We start from the raw sequence: 18925 nt of genomic DNA, 5'->3' as shown, positions 1-18925 counted from the left end.
CTGCTAAGGTTCAAACTCATGCAGTTTGCTTGTGATCCATTTATGCAATGCTTTTTGAGGTGTGTTTTGCATTGTTGCACATGTGCTTTTTACACGTTTTTGATGCATTTTTAATGCAAATTATTTATTTGTTTTATTTAAAAGGGGAGATGTTTTTGTTTTGAGGCAGATTAAAAAAATGCATAAAAAAGACATGCATTTCCGCAACGTTTCCATTTAATTCTATTGAAACAAAAACGCACCATGTTGCGTTTAAAACAGTCCCTGACCCTTCCAAAAAGTGCAGTGGCTGAAAAACACATAGATGTGAACGTATCCCATAGGAAACCATGTTAAATGAACTTTAGTTTGTTTCTGCAAAATGCAAGATGCACTAAAAGAATGCATAGTTGTGAACCAGGCCTGAAAATCCTCCTTGTTTTGCCTCTTCACAACTGCCAGAGTTTGTCCTGAGAGACTGTCCTCACAAGAGATAATGTGACATTATAGTTGATTTGTTTTTTTATTCATAAAACAGATCATAATATTAGAATTTACATGTATTTGCTGTTCGTCTAAAAAATTCCTCATCTGCGTTTACCTTTAAAAGTGTTCCCCAGTCATGCCGACACACGCTCCATCCATTCTGTTACTCCCAATCTATATAGCAGAATCGGCTAGACTGTGCAAGATGCTAAGCCAACTGCCAAGGTACCAGAAAGCCAAAGAAGGCCCCCAGCAAAGAGAAATCTAATTGTTTTGAGAATTGTTTATCAATTTCAACCAGATTTTATGTTTCAAGAAAGAAGAAATAACTTAAAGAGACTCTTGCTATTTTAAAACACAAAATAAAGATGTCCCTGCAAAACACACAATCATTACCTGTCCCGCTTTGTTGGGTTACAGAGAAGTTTGCTCTAGGACCTACTCCTGTTTGGACAACAATGAACAAGCAACTCTCTGTTCCAGCAGCTCGGCTCCAAGTAGCTCTTTCCCGCTGTCACTTCGAACCTCAGGTGTTGAAGGCAAAGTCAAGCTGTCCTTGCCCGCAGTCTCAAAGTAAAAAGAAAGAGCCACCACACACTGGATAAATCGCTGACATCCACAAGAAAGGCAATGACAGTTCCTGCCCTAGGACCCCCCCCCCCCTCTCTCCCAACAGGGCTTAGTCTAGTAAGCCCTTTTGACTAAAACACATTAGAGGGAGCGGTCCAAAGGTAGGGACTGTCATCGCCATGCTTGTGGATGTCCTACTTAGAAAAAACATATACAGTTGGGCAAAAAAGTATTTAGTCAGCCACCAATTGTGCAAGTACTCCCACTTAAAAAGATGAGAGAGGCCTGTAATTTTCATCATAGGTATACTTCAACTATGAGAGACAAAATTAGAGAGAAAATCAGTCTGATTTTTAAAGAATTTATTTGCAAAATAAAATAAGTATGGTGGAAAATAAGTATTTGGTAAATAACAAAAGTTCATCTCAATACTTTGTTATATACCCTTTGTTGGCAATGACAGAGGTCAAACGTTTTCTGTAAATCTTCACAGGGTTTCCACACACTGTTTCTGGTATTTTGGCCCATTCCTCCATGCAGATCTCCTCTAGCGCAGTGATGTTTTGGAGCTGTCGCTGGGCAACACAGACTTTCAACTCCCTCCAAAGGTTTTCTATGGGGTTGAGATCTGGAGACTGGCTAGGCCACTCCAGGACCTTGAAATGCTTCTTGTGAAGCCACTCCTTCGTTGCCCGGGCGGTGTGTTTGGGATCATTGTCATGCTGAAAGACCCAGCCAAATTTCATCTTCAATGCCCTTGCTGATGGAAGGAGGTTTTCACTCAAAATCTCACGATACATGGCCCCATTTATTTTTTCCTTTGCATGGATCAGTTGCCCTGGTCCCTTTGCAGAAAAACAGCCCCAAAGCATGTGGTTTCCACCCCCATGCTTCACAGTAGGTATGGTGTTCTTTGGATGCAACTCATCATTCTTTCTCCTTCAAACACGACGAGTTGAGTTTTTACCAAAAAGTTCTACTTTGGTTTCATCTGACCATATGACATTCTCCCAATCCTCTTCTGGATCATCCAAATGCTCTCTAGCAAACTTCAGATGGGCCTGGACATGTACTGGCTTAAGCAGGGGGACACGTCTGGCACTGCAGGATTTGAGTCCCTGGCGGCGTAGTGTGTTACTGATGGTAGTCTTTGTTACTTTTGTCCCAGCTCTCTGCAGGTCATTCACTAAGTCCCCCATTGTGGTTCTGGGATTTTTGCTCACCGTTCTTGTGATCATTTTCACCCCACGGGGTGAGATCTTGCGTGGAGCCCAAGATCGAGGGAGATTATCAGTGGTCTTGTATGTCTTACATTTTCTAATAATTGCTCCCACAGTTGATTTCTTCACACCAAGCTGCTTGCCTATTGCAGATTCAGTCTTCCCAGCCTGGTGCAGGTCTAAAATTTTGTTTCTGGTGTCCTTCGACAGCTCTTTGGTCTTGGCCATAGTGGAGTTTGGAGTGTGACTGTTTGAGGTTGTGGACAGGTGTCTTTTATACTGATAACAAGTTCAAACAGGTGCCATTATACAGGTAACGAGTGGAGGACAGAGGAGCCTCTTAAAGAAGAAGTTACAGGTCTGTGAGAGCCAGAAATCTTGCTTATTTTACAGAGAAATTTGCCAATTAATTCATTAGAAATGCTACAATGTGATTTCCTGGATTATTTTCCCCCATTCTGTCTCTCATAGTTGAAGTGTACCTATGATGTAAATTACAGGCCTCTCTCTCTCATCTTTTTAAGTGGAAGAACTTGCACAATTGGTGGCTGACTAAATACTTTTTTGCCCAACTGTATACCAGTGATTTCTCTGCTGTGCATAAGCCCTTTCTTTCTACATTACTCAAAAACCTATTACCTTTGACTTCCTTCAGTGCCAGATGCTGACACTCCCCACTGTGCTCTGTGGTCCCCTCCACCAGCCCCTACGTCATTACAGATATAGGGGCTGGCTGAAGGAACCATAATACACAAGGTCGAAACAAAATATCAAATACAAACAGGAGTGTGCCAGATGCTAAAGACTTTTCAGAAAGATGATCTCTGCAACCCAGCCAGGGTGGGTAAATATTGTTTGCTGCGCACAGAGACCTTTATTTCAGGTTTTAAAAATAGTGCATTGCTTTATCTAATAGAAATGCTATAGAAGAAGTTTATGGATTTATTTGACTTAATTTCCATCATGTACTGCTCTGGAATGTCATCCATATAAATTAACGCTTTTAACTTTATCTGAACACTGTGTCACTATGTCCCCATGTTTCCTGTAAGCAAGATACTACAGTACTCCGATGCAGTGAAAAGGGCAATAGTTTTGTGGCCTTTAAATTTCACCTGAAAATGTACATGATTCATGCTGGCATGTGAAATTTACAATTTTATGGAAACAATTATAACTACAGGAAGCTAAAATGTAGCATGCAAGTAGGGTACAACAAGAGAGCAAGAAAAAAATTGATGGTTACCATCAATTCTAATTAAGGCAAGTCAGCTGCAGTAGAAAATATGCAGAAGGAGCAGATAAGCATTACTGAGATGTAGAACTGTTTAAGTTGATTAAAAGCTCTGCAAGTCTCCATGAAGTAGTTGCCAGTAGGAGCTGCATTTTTTCCTATTGACCAGACACCTACCTTGAAATCCTTGAAACATTTTATATTATTTTTGGCCGCAGGAATAAAACAGATGCACTCAAAATAAATGAAATAATTAACCACTTTACTACCAGTCACGTAACCTCTACGTCGGCTGACTTTGAGTGGTTATACCGGGATGATGCCTCTAGCTAGAGGCATCATCCCGGTACCGTTGTTTGAAGCCGACGGTCGGCTTTCCGTCGGTAACGATCGATGCGGCTCGGGAGCCGCTCGATCGTTACCCGGGGGGGCGGGAGGGGACGTCCCCCCCCCTCCCGCCGCCTTCCGCGGCTTTGCTCGGGGCTACCGTCCCACCGGGAGCCCCGAGCACCCAGCCGGCACGTCCGCCGGCTGGATGGAGTCCCGATGAATGCCGGAAACGGCATCGATCGGGTCTCCGATGACGTAACCCGGAGGCGGCGTCCATGACGTCACTTCCGGGTTACTGTGCTGCAAAAGGCGGCAGATTTGAAAAACGGCTGTATGCAAAAATGCCGTTTTCGGCGTTTTGCATACAGGGAAGTGTAGTGGAGGGGTCTAGGGTCTTTTAGACCCTCGATCCCTCCATAAAGTGTACCTGTCACGACATATTGCTGTCACCAGGGATGTTTACATTGCTTGTGACAGCAATAAAAGTGATCAGATTTTTTTTTTTTTTTAAAAACCTGTAATAAAGTTTAAAAAAAAAGAAAAAATAAATAGGAAAAAAAAAAATTTAGCCGTCCCCGTCACCGTTAGCTCGCGCACAAAAAAAAACGTATACGCAAGTCGAGCCGCAAATGAAATCGCTGTTCAAACCACACATGTGAGGTATCGCCGCGATCGCCAGAGCGTGGGCAATAATTAAAAAAAAAGAGCTACACACTAACTCTAAACTGGTAACCGTTAAATAAATTTAAAGCGTCGCAGATTGAGATCTCTATTGACCGTAGTTTGTCGCCATCCCACGGGGGGGCGCAATTTTAAACCGTAACATGTTTGGTATCTATTTACTCGGCGTGACATCATCTTTCACAATATACAAAAAAAATGGGCTAACTTTACTGTTTAGTATTTTTTAAATGCAGTGAAATGTGATTTTTCAAATTTTTTCCAAAAAAATGGCGTTTTAAAGACCGCTGCGCAAATACCGCGTGACAAAAAATTTTGCAATGACCGACATTTTATTCTCCAGAGTCTTTGCTAAAAAAATATATATAATGTTTGGGGGTTCTAAGTAGTTTTCTAGGAAAAAATACTGGTTTTAACTTGTGAACAAAAAGTGTCCGAAATAGGGCTGGGGCTAAAGTGGTTAAGTAAAACTTCTGTCTCCAGCAAAGCTACACTGAGGCTCGGTTTCAATCTATGCAGTTTGCGATTGATGAGTTCTACTGCGCATTTGGCTGTGAGTTTTGTGTTTTTGCACAAGTGAGTTTGCAATGATTTGCTTTTTTTAAGCTTTATTTTGCCCCCAATTTGTTGTTGAGCAGATTCAGTCACAAAATGCAAATCGTGGCCAAATCACGGGAGAAATGCACTACATGCTTTCCTGCAGTGTCTCCATTGAAGTCTATGGAACCAAAAGAAGCACTGTTTTGCAGTTAAAAAAGTTCCTGACCCTTTCCAAAAATGCAGAGGTTGAAAAGAAGCACAGATGTGAATGTGTCCCATAGGAAACAATGGTAAATAGACTGTAGTGCATTTCTGCAAAAAGCACAAAAAGGCATAGGTGTGAACCAGGCCTAAGTGGTCTCTTTTATAAGATACACCAACCTAAGAGCCCTTTCTCAACCAATGCAATCCAGAACCTAAGGTGTCAAGCGTACATCACTTTGATACCATGTCAGTTCCCCTATGATACAGATGAATTAGTGATCGGTGAAAAATAGATTCCTAATAGGATTAGCTTGTTTTCCCTCATCTCACAAATCCCTGCATGAAATCACACAGTGATCTAGATCCCATGGATAAAAAAAAAAATAAACCCATTTAGGTAATCATAAAATTGAAAACACAAATTTGTATTTGTATTTTCTATACAACTAGCTAATGTGTCTACATTTGTTTTGACATCATAGCAGCAATCAGAGAAAAGGGAAGCACTCCAAATCAGTGAAGATTTCACAGCTTTGCACATTGTTTGTCTACTTAAGAAATAGGTTTACAGAAGGGGAGATTCTAGAGATGACCTTATCAGTTGTGCTCCTTCTCCTCCATAATTCAATCAATCAACAGGCAGGGAAAAAGAGGTTGCAAAGAAACTCTTTAGATGGGTAATATTACTATGATTTCAGGGGTAGAATGGTGGTAAAACAGAACTCCAGGAAATAGAAAAAAACTACCACTGCGGTGTGCTTCCCCTACAAGGGTCATTTTTTTTTCATTCTCTGAATTTCAGCTTTAAACTTTACACATAGAGGATGCTTAACAACTTCAATACAAGGCACTTTTACCCCTTTCCTGCCCAGGCCAATTTTCAACTTTTAGTTCTGTCGCACTTTGGATGACAATTGTGCGACCATGCAACACTACTCAAAGTTTTGATCATTTTGTTCACACAAATAGAGCTTTCTTTTGGTGGTATTAAATCACCACTCGGTTTTTTATTTTCCCGCTAAATTTTGCAAATAAATATTTGTTCTTCATAAATTTAGCCCAAAATGTATTCTGCTACATTTTGTTTGGTGAAAACAACCCAAATCAGTGTATATTATTTAGTCTGTTTACCACAAACTATGGTAATATCTGACGGCCTATCTAATTTTTTTGAGGCCTGAAAATGCCAGGGCAGAAGAAATACCCCCCAAATTACCCCTTTTTGGAAAGAAGACAGTCCAAGGTAGGAGGCATGGCTAGTTTTTTGAAGTTGTACATTTTTGTCACAATTCTTTGGAAAATCGAGAAAGTACATTTTTTTTTTTTTTTTTTTTACATACTGTCACTAGTACAGCATCATCATATAACTGGTGTGGTGGCAGTGATCAGGGACATGATCAGTACGAAAAAAAAAAAAAGTTATAATTTTTTTTATTTTTTTAATACACTGTGAGCAATATTATGTTACCATAGTAATATTGTACTACTCTCGGAAAGTGATCAGGACTTTCTTTTTTTCTTACATGTTTGTTTTTATTAGTGAATTACATTGCTATAAGCACGCATTTTACTGAATGAAACTGAATCATTTAGTCTGTTTTGTTGTGACTGGTCAAACCTAATCACATGGGCTGTAATTGGCCCTGTATGTACCCTGTGATCAAAACTGACCAATCACAGCTAGCAACACAATTGTACATAATGGATGGCATGAAAGGAAGCCATCCATTACGTACAACTGTCATGTGACCTGCTGTGATTCGTCACGGCGGTCACATGGTTCCAGCAGCGAATCATCAGCTATGTCCCATGAACACAGCTGGTGACAGATCATGTCGCTGCGCAGCCCCGCGATTGTCGCTTTCTGACAGGATGTCATACAACATCCACTCAGAATAAGAAAGCCACCGCCTGCCTGTGATTTGTCTATAGGCCGGGCGTGAAGTGGTTAAAGTGGTTGTAAATGCTAAACGTTTTTTTTTTTTTTACCTTAATGCATTTTTTTTTTTTAGGTGAAGCTATCTCCTGCCCCTAAATAATTACCGGAGTCTGATCTTGGTTCAGTGCTGAGCCCAAGAGCAGCTAAGCTGCTCTCTCTCCCCCTCCTCACTGTACTCAGTGAGAGCAGCGGGAGATGTCAATCAAATTTAGCGACAACAGAGCAGGGGGGAGCACTGTGTGTGTCAGTAGGCGCTCACACTACGGCTCGGGATCGAGCCCACATGAGTACCCTCTAGCAAAAGGCTTTCTAGAAGGGTTACACGAAGGTAGGATGAGCCAGAAGTGCTGGTGGGGGACCCCAGATGAGAGGAATCAGCGTTGCTCTGTGCAAAACCATAACCCTTTACAATTACTTTAAGATGTATATGGGGCATAGAACAGAGACCATAGATACTACAATCATTGCTCAGAGATGCACCTTGCACTGATTTCTTTGTCTTGTTTCTATACACATTCAGCAGCTATCATAGGCAATGGTCATTACCAGATTGAAGAGAATACAGACAGATATTGAGGAAAATCGACCAATGTAACTACTTCTGCTCAGTGATATAAATTATTAAACTGAAATAATCAAATTCCTGCCTGTCCAATAGCATTTCAGGAAGAGATCAACAATGGCAGCATATTAATTTTTCTCAAAACAGCTGTCCAAATGTTTGTGATAAAATAGTCCACTATGCATCTTAAAACATAAATGCTCACACAAAGCATACAAAATACAATTTACCTTCATTTTCATAGTATATGATAAGCAGCTAAGCACAGAAAGGGATGCCAATGGACATTTCCCTACATAAAATAAATACAAAGAATTGATCTCATTCCCTATGGTGATCAGGATGGCAGGTTATGCACTCTTCCAGAGGCGGAAAGTGACTTACTCCTTTTATAATCCATAGGTAAAACCAAACTCTATAAACACTGTTTATAAACATAAAAATACTCCTGTTCATCATTAGTGCTAACAACTTACAAAGCCATCCACAACTCTGCCCCCAGTTACATCACTAACCTTATCACCTCCTCCCATGCTCGCCTTCAGGACTTCTCCCGAGCACCTCCCATCCTTTGGAACTCCCTACCCCAATCGGTTTGACTATTCCCCAATCTATCCATCTTCAGACAATTCCCTGAAAATCCTTCTCTTTAAAGAAGCCTATCCTGCTTCTATCCAATACACTATGTTTTCACTTTATCCATCAGCCCATCTCCCACAGGTATTACTTTTTGTATCCCTTTGACCCTCCCTCTTAGATTGTAAGCTCTCATGTGCAGGGCCCTTTGATTCTTCATGTACCAAATTGTATTGTAACTGTAATGTCTGCCTTCATTTTGTTAAGCACTGCACAAAGAGTGCTATATAGATCCTGTATAATAATGATAATCAATCAGCAAAGTCTAGATTTATCTTTCGCAGTGATGCATATCTCAATAATTCTCAGCCTGCTTCATAAAACACTGTGACCATTCACTGTCAGTCATTTACATGATAGTGTTCCTAATAAAGCGACCACTCAGTTTATATAAAAATAAAAGCATGTATACCTTTAACTTAAACTCTAGAATGGCGCTATACCCAGTTTTTTCGCAGGTAATGGTGACATTTCCTCCAAGCTCTAGAGTCATGGTGCCATAAAGGATTCCTGTAGAGACACATAAATAGGTAAAACACTGGCAGGATATTAGACAATTCCATAACATAGTACTAGGTAGAAGGATTCTTACCTTTACAGTGTGCATATGGCATAGTCATAGTGTAATCCTCTCCTCTGTTAAGGAATGTTAGTCTGCCATCTCCTTCCAGAAGAGCTGATAGGGAATTTCCTGTGGGACAAAAATGTCCAAAAATGAAAGTCTATCTAAACCAAAAACTTAAACAAAATATATTGCTGCATATGTCCTTGTAATGTCAGATAAAAAAAATAAATAAAAGGTGCATCCACAGACCCTGTCCCAGGGTGACAACACTCATTCAGTTCAACTGCAGTGTTGTCAGCCTACATGCAGCAGCTACAATGCACAGTGCACTGGCACAGCTGCCAATAGTTACCACAATATAAATGACATTTTTCTGCTAGCAGACTGCTTATACATGTGCATACATGTGATTATGAGGCAGCTGTTAATACAAAGAGTCTCTAGGATCTAGATCACACATATAAAAATAAAATGTAACCTATTTAAATAATAATTTAATGAAAACATTATGGTTCAAGCCCACCCTGGGACGCAAATAAAAAAATTAAAACATTAAATGTATTTTATACAAAGTTATCTTAACCTCTTGTAGTCCCCTGCAGAGCAGAAACCAGACTGAGAGGGAAGGGGCAGCACTCTACGCCAGTCAAGTCTCCACTGCTTTGCACAGTGCTTGTCATTCTAACACTAACAAGTTTGCAGGAAGGACAATTGCAGGGATGACCTCATCAGTGTGACTCTTCACTTCCATTATCCAAGCAGCAGGCAAAGAAAAACAGTTCAAGAAGCAGGCCTTCAGGTGGGTAAGATTACTATGGTTTTGGGGGTAGAAAGGTTTCAGAGCTGCAACAAACCCAAAAGCAAACATTTATTTTATTGCAGCTTACCAGTTCTAAGATGTGATGGCTGCATGTTTTTTTTTTTTTTAGGCTTTTGTCTTAAATTTTCATGTGGTAATCCAGCCAGCAAGTCTGTTATTTTTCACAAGTTAAAATTCTCCAGCAGGATGAGACAAACCCCTTAGGCCCCTTTCACACATACGGTCCGTTCAGATCCGCCTGTCCGTTTTTTTGGCGGATCTGAACCGATGCCCCATGCATCTCTATGGGGCATCGGATGTCAGTGGAGACATGTCCGCTGACATCCGTTCTGATCCATCAAATCTGGACGGATGGAAACCCTATTTTCCATCCGTCCAGCGGATAGGATCGGATGAGAATGGACAGACGGTCCGTTCCCATCTGATTCCCCCCATAGAGAACAGCGGGGACCTGACAGCTCTGTCTCCGCACACAGCGCGGAGACAGAGCTGCCATCCGCCTGCTCAGTGGGGGATCGGCGGATCGATCCCTCGCTGAGAAAAACGGAGTCCGCCAACGGACTCCCCTGTGTGAAAGGGGCCCTAAAGTGTTTGTTACCCCAACATGTCATATTCCGGATATGTGCCTGCTGTACCATGTACTTGTATTAACAAGTATCCTGTTCTCTTTATATTGCTTCCTTTGTGTGAAATCCTTGGTGTTCCTGTCAAACCTTTTGGTTCCCTATTAAAAATTTACCACACTAAGCAGGAGAGTACAGCGTGGTCAGTTCTCTAGCAATGCTGGGAAATCAGCCTGGCCTCCTTCAATGATCAGACTTGTCCTGACACACCCCCTCTGCACAGCCTTTCACTGGGGAGTTCAGTGCACTGTTGATTCTCCTCCCCCAGCTCTTATGCAGCTGAGAACAGAGGGAACAGAGGGAGTGCCAAGTATTTATGTTTTTTTATTACATCTATAAACAAATGTTTTGCCTTTCATTTCCATTTTAAACTGAATGGGTTGTTTTACAAGGTGATTGTTTACAATCACTTTAACATTGGGGGGGTGACTAAAATAATCAGCTTTTATTTATTCACGCAAAAATGTTATCCCAACAAGAAAAACTATTTGCTGTAACGGATTATAAAGAGTGTGCTGGAGTTTGGCTTCAATTTGTTAGCGTATCTAAATCTGCTAATACATTTAACACTCCCCTCTCCCCAATACTGACAATGCTGCTGTGCCTCCTGTGCTCATTCCTCTAGAGTTATGTCTCACGAATACAAGTGGCTTATTACTGACCAGATCACCAGAACAACTAATGCAGCCACCACATCGAATGGTTTGTAAGCTGCAATATTATACATTTTTGGTTTTGGGCCTAATACTGCTTTAAAGCTAAACTGGGGAACTGAAAAACTATCCATGCAGTGTGGCTATAGTGGAGGTGCCCAAGGAGCGTTCCTTTGAAAGCTTTGCCAGTGTTCAGTCACCTGAATAAGATAGCATTTAAATCTTACAGTGCAGGTCGAAACCTCACAGCATGGGTAAGATACAGGATGCTCCAGATATATATGGGGCATAAAAGAGACTGTAAATACTATACTTAAACAGCTGTGGTCTACAAAATGTAAGGTTTTGTGAGAGTTTGGTTATAGTTTAATGTAAGAAAATATTGAAGAAATGAATTTAGTCTTCTGCCACCGAGCAACTAAAGATCAACATCTGACACTTTAATATAATATTTAAACAAAAATAGGTGACATTGCAGTTTCTTTTCCTGTAAGGCTTAGGACCTCTTTAATATTATTATTATTATAATATAGGCTTTATAAAGTGCCAACAGTTTGTGCAGCACTTTACAATATAGGGGAGACAGTACAGTTACATTACAATTGAACACAGGAGGGTTAGGAGGGCTCTGCTCGTGTTAACTTACAATCAAATAGGGTGGGGCAGGTGGTAAAAAAAGGTAACAACTGTGAATGATGAGCTGATAGAATAATTAAAAGTGTAGTTAGGGGGAGTTTTTCAGGGAACATCTAAAGGTGCACAGAGTGGGAGAAAGCTGCAGAGAATGAGGTAGAGAGTTCCAAAGGATGGAAGAGGCCTTGAAGAAGTCCCAGGGGCGAGCACTGGAGGAGGAGACAAGGTGTTAGAGAGTTGGTGGTCATGGAAGGAGTGGAGAGGACAGCATGGGTAATATAGCTCATGGGAGAGTTGTGGATGGCTTTGTATGTTGTTGTTGGGTGACTGGAATCAAGTGATGGGATTGGCAGAGAGGTGTGGCAAGCACTGAATGGTTGCTAAAGTAGAGGGGTTTAGCAGCAGCATTCATGATGGGACTAAAGGGGGATAGCCTTACAGAGCAGAGGGTGAGATCAGAAAGGGCAAAGCTACCTTTGAATGCTTTTAGGTACCGGCTCCAATATTACTCAGTTCCAGCCCTAATTCTAAAGTACACAACGCATTTAAATTTATAAATACTCTGCACTTCTGTACTGCTAGCAGAAATCTTATGCAAAAAGTGGTCTTTTGGCTTGAGAACAATTTAAAAATGGATGAGTCTGTATGAAATATTTCTTGACAGGTCATAAAATACAGCCAATGGCGAGCAAACGTTTGGCAAAGCTCTGGGTCAACTCCTTGACTGTATGCTTTTACAATGCGATTCCAAAGCATTTCCTTTCATTGCGGCTGGACAGCCTACTCATTTGAACCGAAACCCATGGAAAACAGGACAGTCTTTCATTTCCACAATGAGTAAGGGCAACACTTAATAAACCTTGTAAAGTCCAGCATAGACACTTGGAACTGTGGGTTAGAAATTAAACTGAAGCCAGACCTGATACAGTTCATGCCTGCATTTTCATTTCTAACCGACAGTGCCAAGTGTCTATGATTTCCAAAGACTTAACCAGGTTTAGACGTTTTGGAAATGTCCTGTTCTGTTCAGATTCTTCACATGTTGAAGTCAGTGCGCCAGGTGGCAGATCACCTGGCTGATGGAGAAAAATCGCCAGCGAGCTGCTGCAGCAGAATGGGTCCCAACGGCATTCTGTGTCTGCTGTGCCCCGGATGCCCTCCCCCCATGAATGCCAGAGACCACTGAACTTTTGGCACAACTCTCTGCATGCCATTGAATAGAGCAGCAGCTATTCTTTCATAAACAATAACAAATACTTTTTATCATTAAAAAGCAGCCCTAGAACCTCCGTCAAATGACTGATTATAGCAATGATCTTGCCTGAGAGGGGCATTAAGGAAGAAATGTATGATTTGAGTATCCTGCAGACAGGGGGAAGTGGTTTCTCAGTCCTACATCCCTCAATGATCATTCAGTTCAGCTAACTGGTGTGCCAAGTCTCAGGATGAAACGTATCATGCCTTATGAAACAACCTATGCAGAAAACAACTAGCCTATGTGAGTGTAACAGGATTTGACACTGGCTGGCTACAGATTGTGAAGCAGGAAATGGGGGGCTGATCTGTGTGAGATCACAGGCAAGGGCAAGGGCAAAGGCTTCTGTTGAGAACAGGTTTTGGCTCTCTAAAGACCAGCATCTTATTCCTGGAAGTAGATGCTGCATTGAATGACTCCTGAAGAAATATAACACAGGCCTTTGGAGGAAAATGAAAGAATAAAGAATTAGGAAGAAAATAATAAAAAATTAAATAAAGATCGAGTGCTGTGATCCCTTTGAGAGAGTTCGCACTTTTACGCAATACATATTACTTACCACACATGCACATAACACAAAAAATATAATGGGCTAGGTCTACTTTAACTGCTGTACAAAGCACGGTCATTGATGGAACAGATCAGACTCACTTACCATAAAATTTCGATTTGGCCAGAATACTCCCACTAAGACAAAATCCATCTTTGCGATTACTGACATAAAAGGCAGACACTGGTGGATGATGGGAAACCTAGTAATGAAGTTAAGAGTATTGTCACAGATTTAAAATAAGCATGTACTATTACCAAAGCTTGTCAGGCCTCAGGCTAACAAACATTACAATGTATATCAAAATTAATAATGAAAGCATATTACACAAAGCAGGTTTCAGCACTGTAAGCACTCATGTACACGTCCCAGATGACTGTTGTGGGGCAAGTACTGTGGACACTTGCAGCCAGGATCCAAAGTGCACTAATCAGCAGCAGCGTCTGGTCAACCGTCAACCTGTACAACTATCAGAGTTTTCTTTATAAAACTTATCATGCCTTATGAAATAACCTATGCATCTATCCAATTTTGGAAAAAAAAATGTATATGTATATATATACATATATACATACACACATACACAGTGGGGAAAAAATATTGATTTGATACCCTGCAGATTTTTGTAAGTGTTCTCACTTATGAATAAATGATCTATGATTTTTATCATAGGTGTTTTTTAAATGAAAGAAACAGATGATCAACTAAAAATCCAGAAAAAAACACGATACATATATTATAAATTGAGTTGCAGTTTAGTGAGTAAAATAAGTATTTGATCCCCAAGCAAAACATGACTTTGTACTTGGTGGAGAAACCCTTGTTGGCAAGCACAGAGGCAAGACATTTCTTGTAAATGGTTACCAGGTTAGCACACATCTCAGAAGAGATTTTTGTCCACTCTTCTTTACAAATCTCTAAACCCTGAAGGGGTCGCTTGGCAACTCGAAGTTTTAGCTCCCTCCGTTAATTTTTTTAGGCGATTAAGGTCTGGAGACTGGTTAGGCCACCCGTGACCTTAATGTACCTTTTCTTGAGCCCCCCTTTTTTGCCTTGGCAGTATGTTTTGGGTCATTGTCATGCTGGAAGACCCATCCACGACTCGTCTTCAGTATTCTGGCTGAGGGAAGAAGGTTCTCATCCAAGATTTTACAATACGTGGCCCCATCTATTGGCCCCTCAATGTGGCAAAGTCGGCCTGTACCTTTAGCAGAGAAACAGCCCAAAAGCAGAATGTTTCCACCTCTGTATTTGGCAGGGTTGGTGTTCTTAGGGTCATAAAAAGCATTTTTTCTACCTCCAAACACGGCGAGTCAAGTTAATGCAAAAGAGCTCAATTTTGGTCTCATCTGACCACAGCACTGTCTTACAATCCCTCTCTAAATCATTTAGATGTTCATTGGCAAGTTTGAGACAGGCCTGTACATGTGCCTTCTTGAGGAGGGGGACCATGCAGGCGCTGCTGGTATTAAATTCATGGCGGCATATTGTGTTACAAATTGTTTGTTTTGGGACTGTGGTCCCAACTGCATTGAGATCATTCACAAACTCCTCCTGTGTAGTTCTGGGCTGATCCCTCACTTTTCCCCTGATCATTCTTACCCCATGAGGAAAAATCTTCCATGGAGTTCCAGAGCGAGGGCAATTGATAGTTATTTTATTTTTCTTACATTTGTAAATAATCGCTCCAACTTGTCGTTAGGAACACTTTCTTAAATTGACAGGACTAATCTGTGTACCACGTGAGCATACAGTGGTGATCGGAAGTTTGGGCACCCCAGGTAAAAATTTGTATTAATGTGCATAAAGAAGCCAAGGAAAGATGGAAAAAATCTCCAAAAGGCATCAAATTACAGATTAGACATTCTTATAATATGTCAAAAAAAGTTATATTTTATTTCCATCATTGACACTTTCAAAATTACAGAAAACAAAACAATGGTGTCTGCAAAAGTTTGGGCACCCTGCAGAATTTATAGCATGCGCTGCCCCCTTTGCAAGGCTGAGACCTGCCAGTGTCATGGATTGTTCTCATTCATCGTCTGGGAAGACCAGGTTATGTCAATCTCAAAGGTTTTAAATGCCCAGACTCATCTGACCTTGCCCCAACAATCAGCACCATGGGATCTTCCAAGCAGTTGTCTAGAAAACTGAAACTGAAAATAGTTGACGCTCACAGAGCTGGAGAAGGCTATAAGAAGATAGCAAAGCGTTTTCAGATGTCAATATCCTCTGTTCGGAATGTAATTAGGAAATGGCATCATGAACAGTGGAAGTTAAAGCAAGATCTGGAAGACCAAGAAAAATAGCAGACAGAACAGCTCGCAGGATTGTGAGAAAAACAATTCAAAACCCACATTTGACTGCACGATCCCTCTAGAAAGATCTGGCAGACACTGGAGTTGTGGTACACTATTCCACTATAAAGAGATACTTGTACAAATATTAATAAAGAAATATGACCAGCGCTACGGACTAGATGTTTGGGAGAGAAATATATTAGATAGAGGTGTAAGCTGCCCCAATCAGACCTTGAGGTTAAGGTGCAAGTGTTATAGAAGAAGTGTGAAGATTGGTGGTGGCGCTACCTCTGAAATAAGAATAAATATAAAAAAAGCCCCTTGTGAAGTGTAAGGGGAAGTGTACTGGTAGACAATAACCCACAAATGGTGCAATATCTAAAAATAATAATAAATGGATAACAAAGATATATTCAAATCAAATAATACATGCGAAGAAATTGTATATATATATATATAAACCGATGTTGTGACAAAAGACCCACAACCGAAGATATGTGAGTGATTTCCAAATGGATGTGCCACTTGATCTGTAACAACGTGAGTGAAAAAACATATAAATTAAAATAAAAAAGTGGATAAGTGAAATTCCACGAGTGGCCACTAGGTGGCGCAAATAGCTTGGTACAACCTGTATGTTGATGTATGGAGATGTTCCTTTTCGAGATGAACGAGCAGTCAGAGTAGTCAGCGGCGGGTGCCCTGAGTGCTCACATGAAAGGAAAAATACCCCGTGGTGAATAAAAGTAACATACAGTTGTAAATAAGCGGCGTAGTAGACTCACTCGTACAGTAGATCAGGGTCAGAATAGTCGTGTTCGCCGGGAGGCTTCCGCGTTCCACGGCCGACAACCGGAAGTGACGTTTGACGTCGGAGACTCCGCCCTACGCGTTTCGTCACAATGACGTCAACTGGAGCTTGTACAAATATGGTCTTCATGGAAGAGTCATCAGAAGAAAACCTTCTTTACGTCCTCACCACAAAAATCAGCGTTTGAACTTTGCAAATGAACATATAGACAAGCCTGATGCATTTTGGAAACAAGTTCTGTGGACCGATGAGGTTAAAATTGAACTTTTTGGCAGGAATGAGCACAGGTACGTTTGGAGAAGAAGGGGCACAGAATTTAATGAAAAGAACCTCTGTCCAACTGTTAAGCATGGGGGTGGATCAATCATGCTTTGGGGTTGTATTGCAGCCAGTGGCACAGGGAACATCTCACGAGTAGAAGGAAAAATGGATTCAATAAAATTTCAGCAAATTTTGGATGGTAACTTGATGCCATCTGTAAAAAAGCTGAAGTTAAAGAGAGGATGGCTTCTACAAATGGATAATGATCCTAAACACACCTCGAAATCAACAGGGGATTACATCAAGAGGCGTAAACTGAAGGTTTTGCCATGACCTTCACATTCTCCTGACCTCAACATAATTGAAAATCTATGGATAGACCTTAAAAGAGCAGTGCGTGACAGACAGCCCAGAAATCTTAAAGAACCGGAAGACTTTTGTAAGGAAGAATGAGCAAAGATACCTCAAACAAGAATTGAAAGACTCTTGGCTGGCTACAAAAATGGATTTTTGTAAGATCTTACCGTAAAATCCTTTTCTCTTAAGCTCATTGACAGACGTAGTCTTCTTGATTCTCAAGAGCTGGGTTATGTTGTCTCCGCAGGAGTAGGACTAGGCAGAAAGACAAAACGTTCTGGCTCCACCTTAGGGGCAGTCCCTGAGGGTATATCCTCCCTCTCTCTGCTACAGGGAATCAGTTCTGTTTTAAAGCAGTACAGAGAATTTAACCCAACCCAACTCAATGATAGAGGGGCGGGTACTACGTCTGTCAATGAGCTTAAGAGAAAAGGATTTTACAGTAAGATCTTACAAAAATCCATTTTTCTCTATCGCTCATTGACAGACGTAGTCTTCTTGATTCTCAAGAGCTGGGACATCCAGAAGCAGTGCCACAAAATGAGGGGTGGGATTGACAGAATCAAAATCCAATCTAGAAGGCCCAACCGGAGCCAACCAGAAGTATCAAAGGACTCATCGAGTAAACAGATGAGACCTACCCCACAAATCCTCGAGGTAGACCAACAGTCTCCTCAAACAGTGGCCTGCAGGAACCTTGCAGCCAGAAGAGGCATCTGACGATGCCATCACATAAACCTTATACAATATTGTAAAGGTATGAACCGACTACTAAACAGTCGCCTTGAAAACCTGAACCACTGACGCCTGATGGCGGAAGGTCCAGGAAACTCTAAGCGCCCGAGTAGAATGCGCCTTAACAGGGAACGGGGGATCCCGACCCTTAGATAAAATAAGCCTATACCACCGTCTGTCTGATCCATCTAAAGATGGTCGCAGCAGAACAGGCAACCCCTTCTTAGGGCCATCCGTGATCACAAACAGTGAATCCGTCTTACAAATTGAATCCGTAGTATTCAAGTATATCCTGATCGCCCGAACTACATCCAAGGAATGCCATGCAAATTCTCGAGGATGATTGGGCTAAGGACATAGGAAGGACAATACACTGTCCTTATTCAATGAAACTTTGAAACCACCTTAGAAGGAAGGATGGATTCGGATGAAGAACAACCTTATCCCTATGAACCACCAGATCTGGGGAACAACAGTATAATGCAGCCAGTTCTGACGCCCTGCGTGCAGAAGTGATAGCCACCAAGAAGACCACCTTCTGGGATAAAGTAGGCAAGGGAATCTCCCTGATATTTTCAAAGGGAGGTGTCTGAAGAACCGACAGCACCAAATTAAGATCCCAGGATGGTAACGGCGCGTGCACTGGCAGAGCCAGGTGTCGCACCCCCTGGATGAAATTCCGCACCAAGGAATGAGTAGACAAAAGCTTCTGAAAGAAGATAGCAAATGCTGAAACCAGACCCTTGATAACACTCAAGGCCAGCTTCTGCTCAACTCCCTGTTGCAGAAAGCCAATATTCGGACTACCGAATAAAGATGTAGATGGAACCCAAGGGATTCACATCACACAATATAAGACTTCCATGTACGATGATAATCTTTCTGGAAGTCGCTTTCCTTGTTTTAACTAGAGTAGGAATAACTGAAGCTGACAATCCCTTGTCCTTCAGCACCTGGGTCTCAATAACCAGGCCGTTTAAA

At 41.4% G+C, this 18925-nt stretch overlaps 1 protein-coding gene and 1 pseudogene across 5 annotated transcripts in view; both read right to left on the bottom strand.

The window, feature by feature from the left end:
- The window catches only part of OSBPL8 (oxysterol binding protein like 8), a 377827-nt gene that overhangs the window by 50452 nt on the left and 308450 nt on the right, over positions 1 to 18925 (bottom strand). For all 4 annotated transcript variants that reach the window (XM_082257116.1, XM_082257117.1, XM_082257118.1 and 1 more), the window contains 3 exons: positions 13586 to 13682; positions 8974 to 9072; positions 8794 to 8891 (listed from right to left, as the gene is read on the bottom strand). In XM_082257116.1, the coding sequence (XP_082113242.1) occupies positions 8794 to 8891; positions 8974 to 9072; positions 13586 to 13682 (294 nt within the window). The remainder of the gene's footprint in view (positions 1 to 8793; positions 8892 to 8973; positions 9073 to 13585; positions 13683 to 18925) is intronic.
- Positions 1553 to 2557, bottom strand: LOC309554578 (annotated as a pseudogene). Its single transcript has one exon. The product of its transcript is annotated as an uncharacterized misc_RNA (transcript).

This window comes from Pelophylax lessonae (genome assembly GCF_965119305.1).
Source record: "Pelophylax lessonae genome assembly, chromosome: 4".
Taxonomy (NCBI): domain Eukaryota; kingdom Metazoa; phylum Chordata; class Amphibia; order Anura; family Ranidae; genus Pelophylax; species Pelophylax lessonae.
The sequence above is the reverse complement of the archived record's forward strand: the minus strand, read 5'-3'. Positions and strand labels throughout refer to the sequence as shown.